Raw genomic sequence first — 16,618 nt, 5'->3', positions numbered from 1 at the left:
ACAAGGTCATTGTCCAATCAGCAACACAAACACAAGCTCTTCAGTGTCTCCTGCTCCGACTCACTCTTTCAAACAACTTCCATGAAGGACCTTTAACATCCACAGAATCAAAGGTTCTTTAGATTATTAAAATGATCTTCACATTAAGAAAAACTGTTTTTTTAAGAACAAATCTCTAAATGGTTCTTCTTTGGGAACCAAAAATAGATCTTCTATGGCACGGATGCTTTATGTTCCTGTGTAAAGGTGCTTGCTGATGATCTGTTTGCCTGACAAATGCATGAAAACTAGCTTGGAATCAATCATTTTCTAATTAATTTGCATTTATTTAAAGTGTTTCCTTCCCATCTTACGGGGAACAGTTTCTGTAAACGTAATTAAAACATTCTTTCAAAGTTAGCTGTTACAGTTAAAAAAAAAAAAAAGAACTTTTGAAAGTAACATTCCCATAACATTTGCAAAATGATACAATGTAATGTTCCCTTAAGAAGGAAAAGATACAGACGTTTTGAACGTTCAGAAATTATGTTTTCATTACTTAATTGGGAACATTACCAAACCAATATCATAACTTATTTATTGAGTTTTCTTGCAGAGCTGGTGAAACTCTCCTGGAGACGCAGAGGAACAACAGGCGAGCGGCTCCAAGTCTACCGCGTCCAAAATCCAGAACGAGTCTGACAAAGACAAACTAGTTTAATCAGCACCCAAGAAGAACGAGACGAGGAAAATGAGAAAGAGTCGAGCCAAAAACATCTCCGTCCTGCACACAGACAAACTGAACCGTGTAAGATCTGCCTTCGTGATTACACACTGAGCACAGGCCATCTGACACACACACACACACACACACACACACAGAGAGAGAGACACACGCACACACAGAGAGAGAGACACACACACACAGAGAGAGAGAGAGAGAGAGAGACACACACCCACATACACACACACAGAGAGAGAGACACACACATACAGAGAGAGAGAGAGAGAGAGATAGAGAGAGACACACACACACACATGTTAATGTTTTATGCAAGATCAAATAAATAAATGAAAGGGAAACATTATTGGAGCATGTTTTGCAAGAAAAACAATACTAAGATTTTTCTTCAAGATTTCACATTCAATGCTATATCTTGTGATGTTTTTGTAATTGTGAAATGTAAGTTACATTTTGTCTTTTTAAACCTTTGAAAGCTTACTTTTATTCTGTAGCTTCTGAAACATTAGACACAGGTTCATCTCCTCCCAGGCACTTACAGAAGTGTGTGTTATTCTGACTGAGTTTGGGTTCAGCTCTTGTGAATAAAGGTTGAGTTGGGATGTTAAAACACAGATAAACAAACCAGCAGCGGTCAGTGCCGAGGTCAGTAATGGAGGAGAGTTTGTTAGAGATCAGCGTCTCAGAGCCGGAGGAATCGAGTGCTTGTTTAACAGCCGGTGTCCTTTTATTTCCTCACGCTCCTGTCGGCCTTGAACTCGTCTCAACACTCACACACACAACAGAAGATTTCTACAGCACTGACCTCCAGTGGCTCTGAGACACACGTGACCTACGACCCTCTCAACACACTCACGTCTGAAGATCTGGACTCTACAGAAACCGCAGCACAATGCATTCTGAATTGAGTATAAATACCATGCATTTGTTTTAGACAGTTTGAGCAGAAACTAATAAACTTAAAGAGATATTCATTAGTCAGCATTAATGAAACAGGTCAGTAGTGCAGATAATCTCAGTTTGTTTTGAATACACAATAACCAGCTTTAAATATATATCATCAATACATCAAGTTTGTTTCAATCTCATACATTTTTAACTGACTTAATATTGCTTGATCCACAGCTAGCCATATTTGACAGATTTAGGCTGATTTTAATACATGCATTTTGAAAATCTATTTAAATAAAAGCAAACAGATGCAAATAACAAACTATCATTATTTACCTGTTGCATTACAAATTATGATTATTAGCTTGTTTATTTTATAATAATAGTCATCAAAGAGAACTGAAATTTATAGGCAATTAAAATACATAAATACTTCATTTAGGACTAAATATTTTTTGCAGGGCATTGTAGCAATATATATATATATATATATTGCTAAATATTTTTTTATGAAAACACAAAAAGCTACATTAAATATATAAAACAACCACTGAGAATTTTTTTTTTTTTGCTGTTTTTTTTTTTTTTTTTTTTTGCAGTTTTAGACATTTGAATGGTTTTCAGTGTATTCTGAACTCTTGTGAATGTACATCCTGCAGGCGCATGAACTCTGAAAGCAGTCGGAATAAAAACACTACAGTTTTATCTCCTCAGAGAGAGCTTGAGAAGCTGCATCTCTCAGAGACGGGGAACAAGCCTCGGGTGATTCACGTGGTCTTCAGATAGCTGTAGAGCGCCTGCAGACCTCCGTCCAGAACCTCTTTGATGGGTTTCAGCAGAGGATTGTGTCTGATGTGCAGACCTTTGTCCAGCGGATGGCAGGCCAGTTTCTCCAGACGTCTCAGTCGGTGCATCTCCTCCGGCACGCTCTGGATGTCGTTGAAATCCACGTTGAGGAGCTCCAGCTTGGTCAGACGGCAAAGCATCTTGGGAAGCGAGTGGATGCAGTTTCCCTCGACGATGAGGATCTTCAGGTCGGCCAGCGCTTGGATCTGATCGGCGATGTTTTCCAGTCTGTTACAGGCCAGCTGCAGGAACACCAGGCTCTTCATGCTGTAGACGCAGCCGGGGATGTGCGCGATCAGATTGTGGCTCAGGTTCAGCTTCTTTAACCCCGCGAGGGATGAGAGCGACGCAGGGAGACTAGTTAACTGGTTACTGGCCAGACTCAACACTTCCAGTTTGGTGCATGAACCCAGCTCTTCGGGAACGTCGTTCAGACGGTTGCGATATGCGAAAAGCACCTTTAGGTTTCTCAGCCGTCCGATTTCAGGAGGCAAGCTAGTGAGCTGGTTTCCCCAGAGATTGAGCACCACTAGATTCTGCAGAGAACCCAGCGACGGTGGAACGGATCGCAACGCGTTGAGCGACAGATTGACCTTCTGCAGCTCTGTGATCTCCCATAATTCCTCTGGAGCATCCGTCAGGCCGCGTCGAGCCAGACTCAGCACTTTGTATCCGAAGTGTGTTGTTGTGTGTTTGCGAATGCGTTCGACCGTCGGAAGGTTTTCGTCCTGAGCGGCGCTCTTTCGTCCCGATTGTGTCGTGTCGTCATCTACAGCACTTTTGGATTTCTTTCCACCCATTTCTGCTCTCCTTCTCAGCTCGACACTCTTCTACTGAAGCTTAGAGACGTGAAGGACATTCCCAGAGCCGTGTGGCGTCACGAACACATCTTAAACACACGCTCGGAAACATATCAGAGTGTCAAACAACACTGCCCTGGCAGCTCTTCCTGCGTTTCACAGCCTCTCGTCCAGTTGTTCCTGTCACTTGAGCGCGAGCGGCCGCTGATACTAACCTTGATTGTGCTCAGAGACGACCACAAACACTTCTGCCAGTGAAATACGATGGCTTTGGCCTCTCATGACACTCTTGACCCGAAATAAAGTCATGCATGGACAACTGTTTATGATAGTTGGCCTGTTTTTAGTGTTGTTATTGATAACTAAAACTACTTCAGCTACTGTATATTAACATACTTCGACCAAATACTTAAATACAAATAAAATAAATGTTAACTAGACTAAAATATAAGAAAATATTTCAAATAGTTGGAAAAGTAACATTTCCCACCTGTGTTAAGTTTAAAAATTAAAACTGAAAAAAAAACATATATATATATATATATATATATATATATATATATATATATATATATATATATATATATATATATATATATATATATATATATATATATATAAAACCTAAACAGGTATTTAAAAATAATTAATTAAATAAAATTGTATACAATAATATTAAAAATAATAATAAAAAAATTAGTTTGTGTTTAAAAACTTTTTTGTTAAGTTAATGTTTAAAATATCAACAAAAAAAAAGAATTGACAATAAATTTGCCTTTAAAAAACAAAAATGAATTTTCAGTTTTTAAGTTGGTTTGAAAACATAATATATAAAAAATAATATATAAAAATAAAACCTTAAAAAAATCTTTAATTTCTAACTAATTTCTTACTTAATTTCTAACTACTGTAAAAACTACAACTAAATTAAATAAATGAATAAATACCAAACAAATATTTAGAAAACCGAAAACTAATTTTTAAGTTTGTTTAACTTAAACTAAACTAAAGATGAAAAATACACACATTTAAAAAACAACAAAAACTTTAAAGCCAAAGTGAAAAAAGAAAACACAAACATAAAATAACAAAATATTAATAAACACTATAATAGAATCTCAATGGTATAATTATAATCATATAATAAATATTTATGAGCACACATGGAGACGCTTTGACATAAACAAATGTTTATTTATAGATTAGAGTTATTTATAGATCAAATCCCCTGACGGACGCTGATCTGAATGGAATTAGTTTCTATCCTGAAACTTTCACATATCAAACACTCAAAGAGTTTGTCAAACCAGCAGAGAAATGTTCAAATATGTTCTTTACAGCTAAAGTTCAGATGAAGCCGGTAACTTTACTCATCATTTCTCACTGTATTAAATGGCCACAGATGTGGATTAAAGGCTTCTGAATGGTGTCGTGGTTCAGTATTCAGTGGGACATCTGTCGGAGGCTCTTGGCATCTCGCAGCCTGTCACCAAATAATCAGAAATCTGCAACGTTTCACCCTGAACAGAAATACACACAGATGGAAATCAGCGCTTCAGAGCCATGCATCCGCTTCAGCAGCAGGGTTATTATAGTTTACTAAAACTCAAACCATAAAATATATGCCACTTCAATTCTGTTATCTCAAATAAAATCTAATTTGATTTCAACTAGCTGCCAAGGCAAAATGTATTTTAATTTGGCTAAAAAAGATAAATGAATAAAAAGTATATACATGTAGACATATAAAAAAAATAAAAATAATTATATATATATATATATATATATATATATATATATATATATATATATGTATATGTATAAATTTATTAAATTATAATGGAAAATAGAAAGTTAAAAAACCTAAGTCAAAATATTAATAGAAACTATATAGAAATATTCATGAAAAAAATCTATAACAATATAAAAAACAATAAAATGACTAAACTAACTAAAATTAAAATAAAAGTGGGAAATATAAAAAACATTATATTATAAATAGAAACTATATAGAAATATTTATAAAAATGACAAAACACAACAAAATTACTAAAAATTTTAACTACAATTTGAAATGGAAAATACAAAAAAAAAAACTTTCAGAATATTAGTAAAAACTCTAACAAAAACTAATAAAAAATGATAAAACACAACAAAATTTAAAATTTGTTTACTAAAATTTAAATGGAAAATACAGAATCAGAACATTAGTAAAAACAATATAGACTACAAAAACTAATCAAAATGACAAAAACATAAGAAAATGAGTAAAACTCAACAAGCCTAAAAGTATTTAAAAAAAAATCTTATTCAAAATACTGACACAAACTACAGTAGTACGGTGTATATCAATGATACTAAAAGCTGTTTAACAGGTTTATTTCCAGCAGAAACCTCTCAAGACCCAAAACCGTGTTAATGACTGACTTCCACAGCTTTATCCTCACAGGGTTCATTTATTAAACAAATTACATAATGACATTTAAGAATTACAAACCTACTGAGATCAATTTCAGCTGAACGCACAGAAAATGTAAAGCTGCTAACAGCCGAGTCTGGAGTTTAATGAATGATTAATCTTCAGACGCAGATGAGAACATGCTGATGTGAGTTAAAGCGCTGAGAGGGATGCAGATAAACACAGAGAAACACACACTCTGACAAACACAAACACATGCACCTGTCAGCTCAATTACAATTATATTACTTATAATGTACTCTATATATACTGTATGAGACAACTGCTGTTTTTGGCTGTGCAAACATTTATGCTTTATGCTCCTAAAGAACCAGATGAAAATCATTAGCCGAAATCCATCTCACATGCAAATTCTATGACCTTTGACCTCTGGTCTGCATTTAGCCCTGCACCTGACCTCACTGAGCTCAGCTGATATATAAATACACTCTGAATTCCTGACCTTCTTCTGACATTCTTTCAGAGTCTGTAACACAAGTTCATGTCTAATAACTAAACTGGATGTTTAACTCATACATACAGTATTTACTCTTTTTTAGCATTTAATTCTGAACTTTGATAAACTGAAATGTTGAATAGCTCAAACAAAACATTAATGATTTAATCAACTCATACAGTTGCAGTTTTTGACAGCATTAAAACATAAAGTCAAAAAGAATAAACTGCACTGTGCTCACACTTCGGCTCTTATATGTTCTTTCTCCACACATTTATTGAATGTTCAAAATTCAAAAAGTCAAAATTTATATTAAATAAAAAAAAAGGTATGTATTATTTTACAAAGGGATTTCATCATTCCTCACTGACTTAAAATAAGTAAATAGGCTACAGTTACTAAATGAGAATTTAATTGTCAGTATCTCCTGATAATGTAATGTAGAATGCCACCTATTTCATCCAGCTCCTTCAGTGTGATTTGTAAGTCCTGGTGGGTAATAGATGCAAGTGTTCACCAGAGACAGTTTAATATCTCAGATATAATTTCTTCATCGAGTTCCTCTGCAGCAGCGCGAGGGGAAACGAGAGTGTGAGAGTAAATTGAGATAGAATGGGAGATGAAGTGGCTGAGGATGATGAATCGATGGGGAGGAAGCACACTATTACACACTATAAAGATGCCATTTGTAATGTGTGTGGAATGAGAGAACAGCAGAGGAGCTACTAATGCAGTTACACACCAGCCACAGCGGTCCGGGAATAAATATAGAGGAACACAACCACAATACTACAACATCCCACAGAAACACTCACAGCCTGCTCTGGAACACAATCCTACACACATAATACAAACAGAAAGAAAGTCAGTCACACAGTCAGACAGACAGACAGACAGACATTCAGACAGACAGACAGACAGACAGACAGACAGAGACAGACAGACAGACACACAGACAGAGACAGACAGACAGACACACAGACAGACAGAGACAGACAGACAGACAGACATTCAGACAAACAGACAGACAGATAGACAGACAGACAGACATTCAGACATACAGACAGACAGACAGACAGACACACAGATAGACAGAGACAGACAGACATTCAGACAGACACACAGACAGACAGACAGACATTCAGACAGACAGACAGACAGACATTCAGACAGACAGACAGACAGACATTCAGACAGACAGACAGACAGACACACAGAGACAGACACACAGACAGACAGCAGACAGACAGACAGTCAGACAGACAGACAGACACACAGACAGACATTCAGACAGACACACAGACAGACAGACAGACAGACAGACATTCAGACAGACAGACATACAGACAGACAGACAGACAGACAGACAGACAGACAGACAGACATTCAGACAGACAGACATACAGACAGACAGACAGACAGACAGACAGACAGACAGATAGCAAACAGACAGACAGACAGCAGACAGACAGACAGACATTCAGACAGACAGATAGCAAACAGACAGACTGACAGACACAGAGACAGACAGACATTCAGACAAACAGACAGACAGACAGACAGACAGACAGACAGACAGACAGCAGACAGTCAGACAGACAGAGACAGACAGACAGACAGACATTCAGACAGACACACAGACACAGAGACAGACAGACAGACAGACAGACAGACACACAGTCAGACAGACAGATAGACAGACAGATGCTGTCAGCTGTGGTGCTCTCGTCTGTGTTACTGATCAATCAGATCCAGGTGGTCTGGGCAACAGAAGCAGGTCTTGATGAAGCCAAACACCGTGGCCAAAAGTCTGAAAAAATGCTTCAGCTGTGTCTGTGCCATCATTAGAGATTGAAGAATTCAACTGAAGCCAGAAAGAGCATGCCGTGAGGCCGACCTGATGATACAAATGGGCCAAACCAGTTCAGTGTTCATCTAATAACATGGAGAGCAGCCAGCGCTGAACTCACTCAGATCCTGCTGTAATGACGCTTGCAAACAAAAAGCATGATGTTTTTATGGCAGTATGTTCTCCTCAAGCAGACAGTTATAGATGGGGCACAAATGTCAGCGTAGGGTGTTTATCGGTCATTAGAGGCTGTTTTCTTCAAAATGTAAACTACTGTGGATGCAAACACTTCCTGTAAATGTGCACTGTGTGTCTCTCCAACAGCTGTTTAGTCTCTGTTAGTGGAGCGGCCATAACATCAGTGTATTTCTCTCAAGGTTGCTAAGCACTCAAACACAAACTATAACAGAGAGAGAAGGAAAACTCAGACAGAGGAGTCCAGTTTATCAGCCGCCACTGCCCCCTGCTGAACAAACCCTTACACTGATCACAGACACACAGCTGAGCTCAAAAGTTTTCAGGATCTGCAAAATGGTAATTATTTTACCAACATAAAAGAGATCAAACAAAATGCATGTTATTTTTTATTTAGTACTGACCTGAATAAAATATTTCATATAAAAGATGTTTACATATAGTCCACAATAGAAAATAATCCAGCATCTTATTCAACAATGACTGTATGATTTTGAGATCCATCTTTTCACATCGAGGACAACTGAGTAATTCATAAGCAACTGCTACAGAAGGTTCAAACGCTCACTGATGCTCCAGAAGGAAAAAACATTAGCGTTTATACCTTCTGTAATAGTGTGAAACCATCTGAAAACATGGATCTCAAAATCATCTTTGTCAAATAGTCATTGTTGGAAAGGGTTTAAATACACAAAAGTGCTGGAAAACCAAAGAATTTCTGAGAGCTGAAGTATTTTTCTGAAGAACAGCAGACAGTTTGACTGTTCAGGACAAACAGGACTCATGAACAACTATCACTAAACAATAAAACACAACTGTGGATCATTCAGGAATTTCCCATGAGGTCCAGCTTGAGCTTCAAGAGGTCATGTGAGGTCAGATCTCACCAGTCCAGCCTGCACATACAGATGGTTTCCAGAAGATGGCAGCAAAACCCACTATATTTGCATGTCATGAAGGAAATAAGTGATTGCAAAGTAAAGCTTAACGTTTAAGAAAATAGACCAATAAAAATAGGGATGATATTTTTGTTATTAAGTATTTAATCATCATGCTTGAGTAAAAGTATAGATTTCTTTATTGAAAATTCCTCCAGTGGATCATGAAACTGCATCCTAGATGTATATGACTTTCTTCTTTCAGACAAATCCAAGCTCTTCCAAGCTTTATAATGTCATTGGGGTGTTTCTTTTCAACAGTTCGAAGGAAGTCAAATCCTCCAATAGGACGTCATCCATACAATAAAGTGCACGAGGGTGAATAGTCCTACTGTAGTGAATCAATGTGGGGGGGGGGGTTAACGAAAAATATCCATAGTTTTCACTAAATTCCGCTAACTTTCATATGTTGAAGGTAGAGCTGGGAGATTTTTCTCATTTAATTGATTAATTCTAATTTAATGTTTCGCCACAATTAAATTTTTTATAAATTGAGGAATCTCAGAAATATTACCAAACATTAGAATTAGACACTATAGTGTCAATATATAACAATAAAAAGAAAAGAATGATTCACTGCAGTAGGACTTTATTCACCCAGCAGAGGCACTTTTTATTATGGATGGATGCACTTTATTGAACTTCTTTTAAACTGTTGAACGAAAACATCCATTCACTAATTTTCTACAACTACTGTATGCAACTATTCAATAAAGTATAAATATGATAAAGTTTTTTGCTCAAGGCAGTTTCAGCGATGGTTCTGGTGCCAGAGAGATCTTCAGGCGGTCACGAGGCAGCATCTGATTTCTTACCTGAAATTTAAAAGGTTGCAGCACAAGGAACCAGAATACCTAACCTCACGGGGGAACAATTTCCGACTGATAAACTGCACTTGCCTTTGACTTTCACTGTCACCTTGCAACAGGACGCCTCCTAGAGCTACTCCTGATGCATCTGTTTGCACTGTGAAAGAAAGGTCAGAATTGTGTCAGGGGCAGAACACTGGCCCCTGACACAAACAGTGCTTGAGATCTTGAAAGGCTTCCTCAGACTCAGGTGACCACACAAACTTTGGGAGCTACCCGTCTGAGTGAGGTCTGTGAGTACGGCCGCTCGGATGGAAAAATTGGGAATAAAACATCTGTACCAGATCTACCAGACCTAAAAAGGACCTCATCCGCTTTCTGGTTGTTGGAGGTGGGCAAGAACGTACAGCCTCCACTTTGTCAACTTGAGGGTTAATTACCCCACCTCCCAGCACATACCCCAAATAGGACACCTCAGGCTTTGCTAGATGACATTTAGTGGCGTTAACCACAAGCCCTGCATCATAAATTCTTGAACATACAGCTGACAGGCGCTGCAGATGGGCTTCCCACGATGAGCTGTAAATCACCACATCATCAATGTAAGCTGCTGCAAAGTCCTCAGTACTTCTCAATACACAGTCCATAGTTCTCTGGAAATTGGCTGCGACCCCATGAAGGCCGAACGACATGACCGTAAAATGATAGATCCCATTTGGGACCCTAAAAGCTGCTTCACCTAGTATTTGAGACGGTCTGGGGATATAACAAAGGCATGCTTTACTGACTCTTTGCAATGAACATTCTGCCCTCTTGTGTCCTACTTGGCCACATCTATGACAGATAATCACTGGCTTCTCTTTGTGTTGACCTTATAACTTTTAGGGTAAGCTTTGGATTGGGAAGTCTGTGAACTATAGCCTTTAGTGATGCTATATGGTTGACCACTACCAAACCCTCTCCCAGACTTACCTGTCGCTCTGTGGATGCCTTGACTGTGACCCAGTTAGTAAGTTGACCGTGCCTAACCTGAGCAGCAATGAATGTGTCAGCCAGCTCCGCTGCTTGTCTCGAAGAGGTGGGTTTTTGTTATTTTAATGCCTTGATATTAACAGTGTTGAGGAAAGTGACTTTAAAAGTAATGCATAACAATATTGCATTTCACCTTAAAAAGTAGTTTTCCCTATATAGTTATTTTTTATGGAAAGTAATGCATTATTTTACTTTTGTGTTACTTTTTCTCATGTGGCCTGGGCTTGCTTGTTTGGTTTTTATATAAAAACTTCGAATTTTGGCAAATGTAAAAGACGTTTCAGACCAAAAGTGAAATGAATACGCCTCAGGCTGAAGGAAATGTACAATAAAGGCAAAGCTCAACATTTTTGGGGGCATACTGAAAATTTTTGTACAAGTAAATGCATGTTCATATTCAATCTAGAATTACAGTAAAAGGATCGTGTTTACACAGCACACACAACACTTCTGCACTTACAGTTTCTCTCATAACTCTGATATTTTAAATCACATGACCATAACGGCATTGCCTTCAGTAAAATGTACTACAAGTACAAGATAAGGGCGTGAATGACATCATGTGTGGACATGTACTCTGTGCCCTGTCCTTCCAGAGGTGTACATGCAGTGTGTGTTTTTCCCTTGAGCAAGATTCCTTCTCCATATCAGTATTCGTGGCCATATGACCAAATTACATTAAGCTCCATATTATCCTGCCATGTGCTTTCTGATTGTCACAAACACAGACAATTATACTTTCTTTTCTTTTAGCATTTTAACATTTAGCATTTTCCAATGTGTTTGTTGCTTATTTCCATAGATTCAGGAAAAACGGCCCCATCATCTGTAGTCATGGGTCTTTTATCTATATTTGAGCCCGGTGTAGCACTCTCAGAGAAAAACAGCTGAAGTGAAATCTTCAAATTAGTATGTTATAAATATCTACATATATCCGTGAACAGAGTATTTCATAGTAAACATTGGTCTAAACAGTTTAGACTCTAGTGTTACTGTTACAATATGTAATATTTTATATTGTTTTGTTTTATAGTTTACAGAAAATGTAAAAAAGAAAAACATGCTGGCGTTGTGAGACATATAGATGCAATTAAATTAAACATGCTTCAAAATGTTTCACTGGATTTCATACATTTAGTTGAAAATTATAGTAAAAAAAAGTCTAACTAGTAAAATGTGTAAAAGTTGTGTCAGAATAACAACTAATGCAAGAAATAAAAATATATATATAATATTTGACAATTTGACATTGTCAAATGTGGTCCATCCAATGTGAAATTCAATGAAATATTTGATAATTTGGGTTTTGACAAGGCATTTACACGAGTAAAAAAGGTGTTTAAAACAGATGAAAATACACTTTTTTGTCAACAAATTAAAATTGGAAAATTAAATAACGAAAAGGAACTGATGTTTTTCCCACATTTTCCCTCAGTGGGATGTGGAGACGGATGTCTGTATGTTAATGCATTGTGTGTATATTGTTCGCCTCAGAAGATACTAAAAGTGCCTGAGGTTCTGTAATTCTTACAATACAGATGTTTTAAAGAAAAAAAGTAATTGTTTAAGATCTAATTTATTTTCCTTAGAATTTAGATTTTTCTATATCATTGACCCAGTGTATTTTGCTTTTGTAGCCACCCATTACAGAATTACAAAAATTATTTTAACGCATTGCTTCAATACCTTCCAAGGATATGATTTTACACACTCTTGAGAACTTGACATATGCAAATAGATCGCCACGTTACAATATTTATCAATGATTTACATGGGAATAAAACACCTGTTTATCAACTTTTTGAAGATTTCTGTGATTGCATTGACTTTATAAAGGGGGTGAGGATCAGGAAGCATTCATACAGAATCTAAAACAAGCAAGGTAAGGCATCATATCTCAGCTGGTACTTTTAACATGTGAACATTATGTTCTAATTTCAGTATTTGTGTATTAAATCTTCATCATGTATTATTTCTGACAGCCATGGCAGTCTTTAATCTCCTTTGGCTGGTGTTTCTGTCTATGATGATGATGATGGTGTCTCAGCTAGACTTTGCAAATGCTGAGGTTCGTATGCATAATGTAAATGCAGTAGACCTGTCTGGTGACTTTGGAAAACCTGATCCCTACCTCAAGATCAGATGCGGTAAACACTACGAGCAAACAATACCATATCATGCTACTAGTAATCCTTATTGGTCAGGCTTCACCTTAGGATGTTCATCTGCTGACACCTTAAGTGTGGAGTTGTTTGACAAAGATGTGTCTGTTGATGATCGCTTGTGCTCATATGTTAAAAATGTGGGAACAGGATTTAACAGATCTGTTTCTGTTTCATGTAAGCCCAAAGGAAAAATGAATTTCATGTATGATGTGAAATGAATCTGTTCCAAATCTGCACTTTTGCGTCTTTGAGACAAACCTCCTTTGTAAGAGGCTCAACAGCAATAAAGTAGAAAAGCATGCATTAAACAATCGATGTCTGTCTTGCACTGTGTGTGTTCATTAAAATCTATCCACTGCTGACATTGCATTTTATCAACATGCTTCTGAAAAAGTACACGTGCATTCACAATACATTAGATTGTCCTCGATTTAGCCTTAGATAGGAAATACAACTTTACACATTAGAATCACAGTTCAGTGAAACGTCAGAGAAGGTGAATTATCACCTCAATCTTCAGTGTCACATTAACCTTCAGAAATCGTGATTTGCTGCTCAATAAACTTTTTTTATACAATAATTTATTAGTTTGGGAGAGAGAGTGCGACTGAGAAGTAAAGAGAGGGCAGAATAGGCTGAAGGAAGGGTGGAAGAAGGGATGTTGGGATGAAAGGATGTTTATGAGTGGAGTTTTATAAGCAAACTTTGAGCATAGAGAAGAAAAGAGAGATCAGATTGAGCGAATGCAGGTGGAATTATGCCTTGCCTGCCGCTAGGGGGCGCTGCTGTGCAGGAGAATTCTCGTGATTGACTCCCTAGGAGTGCTGAGGGCTCAAAGTTTGTCATGACAGAAGTTTTACTGATACTCAATATAATCAATATAGTCAAAATCACTGTTTGTTATCTGCGTGATTGAATTTGATACCTTGGATTTAACCAACCATTTTCCTGGCTAACGTTCAGTCACTGGACCACAAACTGCGGGCACGCATCTCATACCAACGAGAAACAAGGGACTGCTGCATTATTTGCCTCTCAGAAACATGGATGTCTGCAGTGGTTCCAGACTCAGCCATCAAGCTTACGGGGTTCTCCGTGCACTGCTCGGACAGAACGAAAGAGCTCACAGGGTAAAGCAGAGGTGGGGGGTTTTGTTTCTTCATCAACAACTCGTGATGTGATGAGAGGAACCAACACTCTATTAAATCCTTCTGCTCCCCTGATCTGGAATTTCATATGCATCTGTGTCGACCATTCTGGCTACCGAGGGAATTTACAGTGGTCATAATCACAGTTGTTTACATTCCCCCTCAAGCCAAAACAGAGCAGGCACTCAAGGAAATGCACGGGCAAATAAGTGAGCACGAAACCACGCACCCAGATGCAGCATTTATTGTTATGGGGGACTTTAACAAAGCCAACTTCAGAACAATAGCTTAATTTTTTTAATACATAGCCGTCAACACTGCTACTCTCCTTTCCAGGATGCCTACAAATCTCTCCCCTGCCCACCTTTCAACAAATCAGATCACTCTTCCAATCTGCTCCTGCCTGCTTATAGGCAGAAACTGAAACGGGAAGCACCCGTCCTTAGGACAATTCAATGCTGGTCGGACTAATCAGATGCTATACTACAAGATCACGTGGGTTGGGACATGTTCCAGGCAGCGTCTGATGACGACATAGAGACTAGACAACTAGCCAGTGTTTTCACAGACATTTTCAACCTCTCCCTCTATCTGTCTGTGGTTCCCTCGTGCTTCCAAAAATGTACCATTGTGCCCATACCAAATAAAAATAAAAAAAGCTCCAGACTCTGGGACTAAACAGATCTCTGTGCAGCTGGATCCTGGACTTTCTGACAGGTGGTCAGAATGGGCAACAACACTTCATCCCGGCTGACCCTCAACACTGGTGCTCCTCAGGGCTGTGTCCTCAGCCCACTCCTGTACTCCCTGAACACACGTCTGTACAGCCACACACAGCTCCAACGTCATCATCAAATTCGCTGATGACACAACGGTGATAGGCCTGATCACTGACAATACAGAGAGGAGGTGAGCACCTTGACTAAATGGTGTCAGGAGAACCATCTCTCACTCAACATCGACAAGACCAAGGAGCTGGTGGTGGATTTCAGGAGACAGGGCAAAGAACACACACCCATCACCATCGACAAGACACCTGTGGAGCAGGTAAGCAGCTTTAAACTCCTCAGCGGTAACATCAGTGATGATCTCACCTGGTCTATAGAAAGCATCCTGACGGCCTGCATCACTGTCTGGTTCGGAAACAGCACCGCTGGCAACCATAAAGCTCTGAAAAGGTTTGTACATATGCCACATTGTTGGAGGTGAGCTTCCCTCTCTCCAGGACATCTACACCAGGCGGTGTATAAGGAAATCCCGGAGGATCATCAGTGACTCCAGCCACCCGTCCCACAGACTTCTCTCTCTGTGCTGCCCTCAGGAAGACGTCTCCGCAGCATCCGATCCAGCACTAGCCGACTCAGGGAGAGCTTTTTCCCTCATGACATTAGACTAATGAACGGTCAAAACTAATACACCCTATAGGACACTCCCACAATATGGTATGCCACACACTGCACTTTAACTTTAACAGTTCAACACTGGACTATACATACACACTGCATTTAACACAATAACCTACTTGTTACCACTGGATACCATCCGATGCACATCCGTGACATTTCTGTATCCAGTTCAAGTACACTCGGTTGCACCTTGGCATATTTTTACATAATAAGTTTACATAATATAGAATGTGTACATTATGTGTATAGCGCCTCTGTGTATAATGTGTAGTGTATAATGTGTAGTGTTAACTGTAAGTATGTCTAATAGTACACTGTGTGTACTGACTATATTTTGTTAATTGTTTCTGCAATTTCTGGAGCAAGCTCCCATGAATTTCACTCATTAAAGCACTGTGCTGTGGTGATGTGACAATAAAAGTGACTTGACTTAGGTGTGCTCGGCTCTGGATTCTAAAAGACATGCAATGAAACACTGAGGAGGCGTCAGAGAAGCGGCTCACGATGGGAGCAAGAATTCCGTTTCTGCGTCCACCACGAAAAACGATGATGGTGATGATGGTGATCTCGGCTCACGGATCCCACTGACGAGAGGGTGGAGAATGGGAAGAGCCCAGAGTCCTACCATGATGACCCTGGGAGTAGAATGTGACCGGAATGTGCGCGACCAAACACGACCGCTCGGAAAGAGACTGTGTTTGGGAGGATGAGAGGTGATCCTCATGTTTCGCCGGTGATATTGAATCGAATAGAGAGCCATCCAGACCAGACAAGTCCATCTATCCTTCGAGAGAACGAGACTAGCAGTGCGGTATGATGCGGCCCAGTATATATGGAGGTTTTTAGAAGTCAGGTGATTGTTTGTGGTGTGCCCCTCCTCCCGAACTTTTGTTAATACCAATT

General features: G+C 38.7%; 1 protein-coding gene and 1 pseudogene across 1 annotated transcript; both read right to left on the bottom strand.

The window, feature by feature from the left end:
* LOC113042671 (receptor-type tyrosine-protein phosphatase mu-like) overlaps positions 1-16,618 on the bottom strand; it is a 673,064-nt pseudogene that overhangs the window by 327,640 nt on the left and 328,806 nt on the right.
* LOC113042687 (leucine-rich repeat-containing protein 30-like) lies at positions 2,174-3,624 on the bottom strand. The gene has a single exon (XM_026201712.1). The coding sequence runs from the start codon at positions 3,256-3,258 to the stop codon at positions 2,380-2,382; it is 879 nt and encodes a 292-aa protein (XP_026057497.1). The 5' UTR covers positions 3,259-3,624; the 3' UTR covers positions 2,174-2,379.

The sequence above is a fragment of the Carassius auratus genome, chromosome 24, assembly GCF_003368295.1.
Source record: "Carassius auratus strain Wakin chromosome 24, ASM336829v1, whole genome shotgun sequence".
In the NCBI taxonomy this organism is placed as follows: domain Eukaryota; kingdom Metazoa; phylum Chordata; class Actinopteri; order Cypriniformes; family Cyprinidae; genus Carassius; species Carassius auratus.
This window is presented reverse-complemented; position numbering and strand designations above follow the sequence as displayed.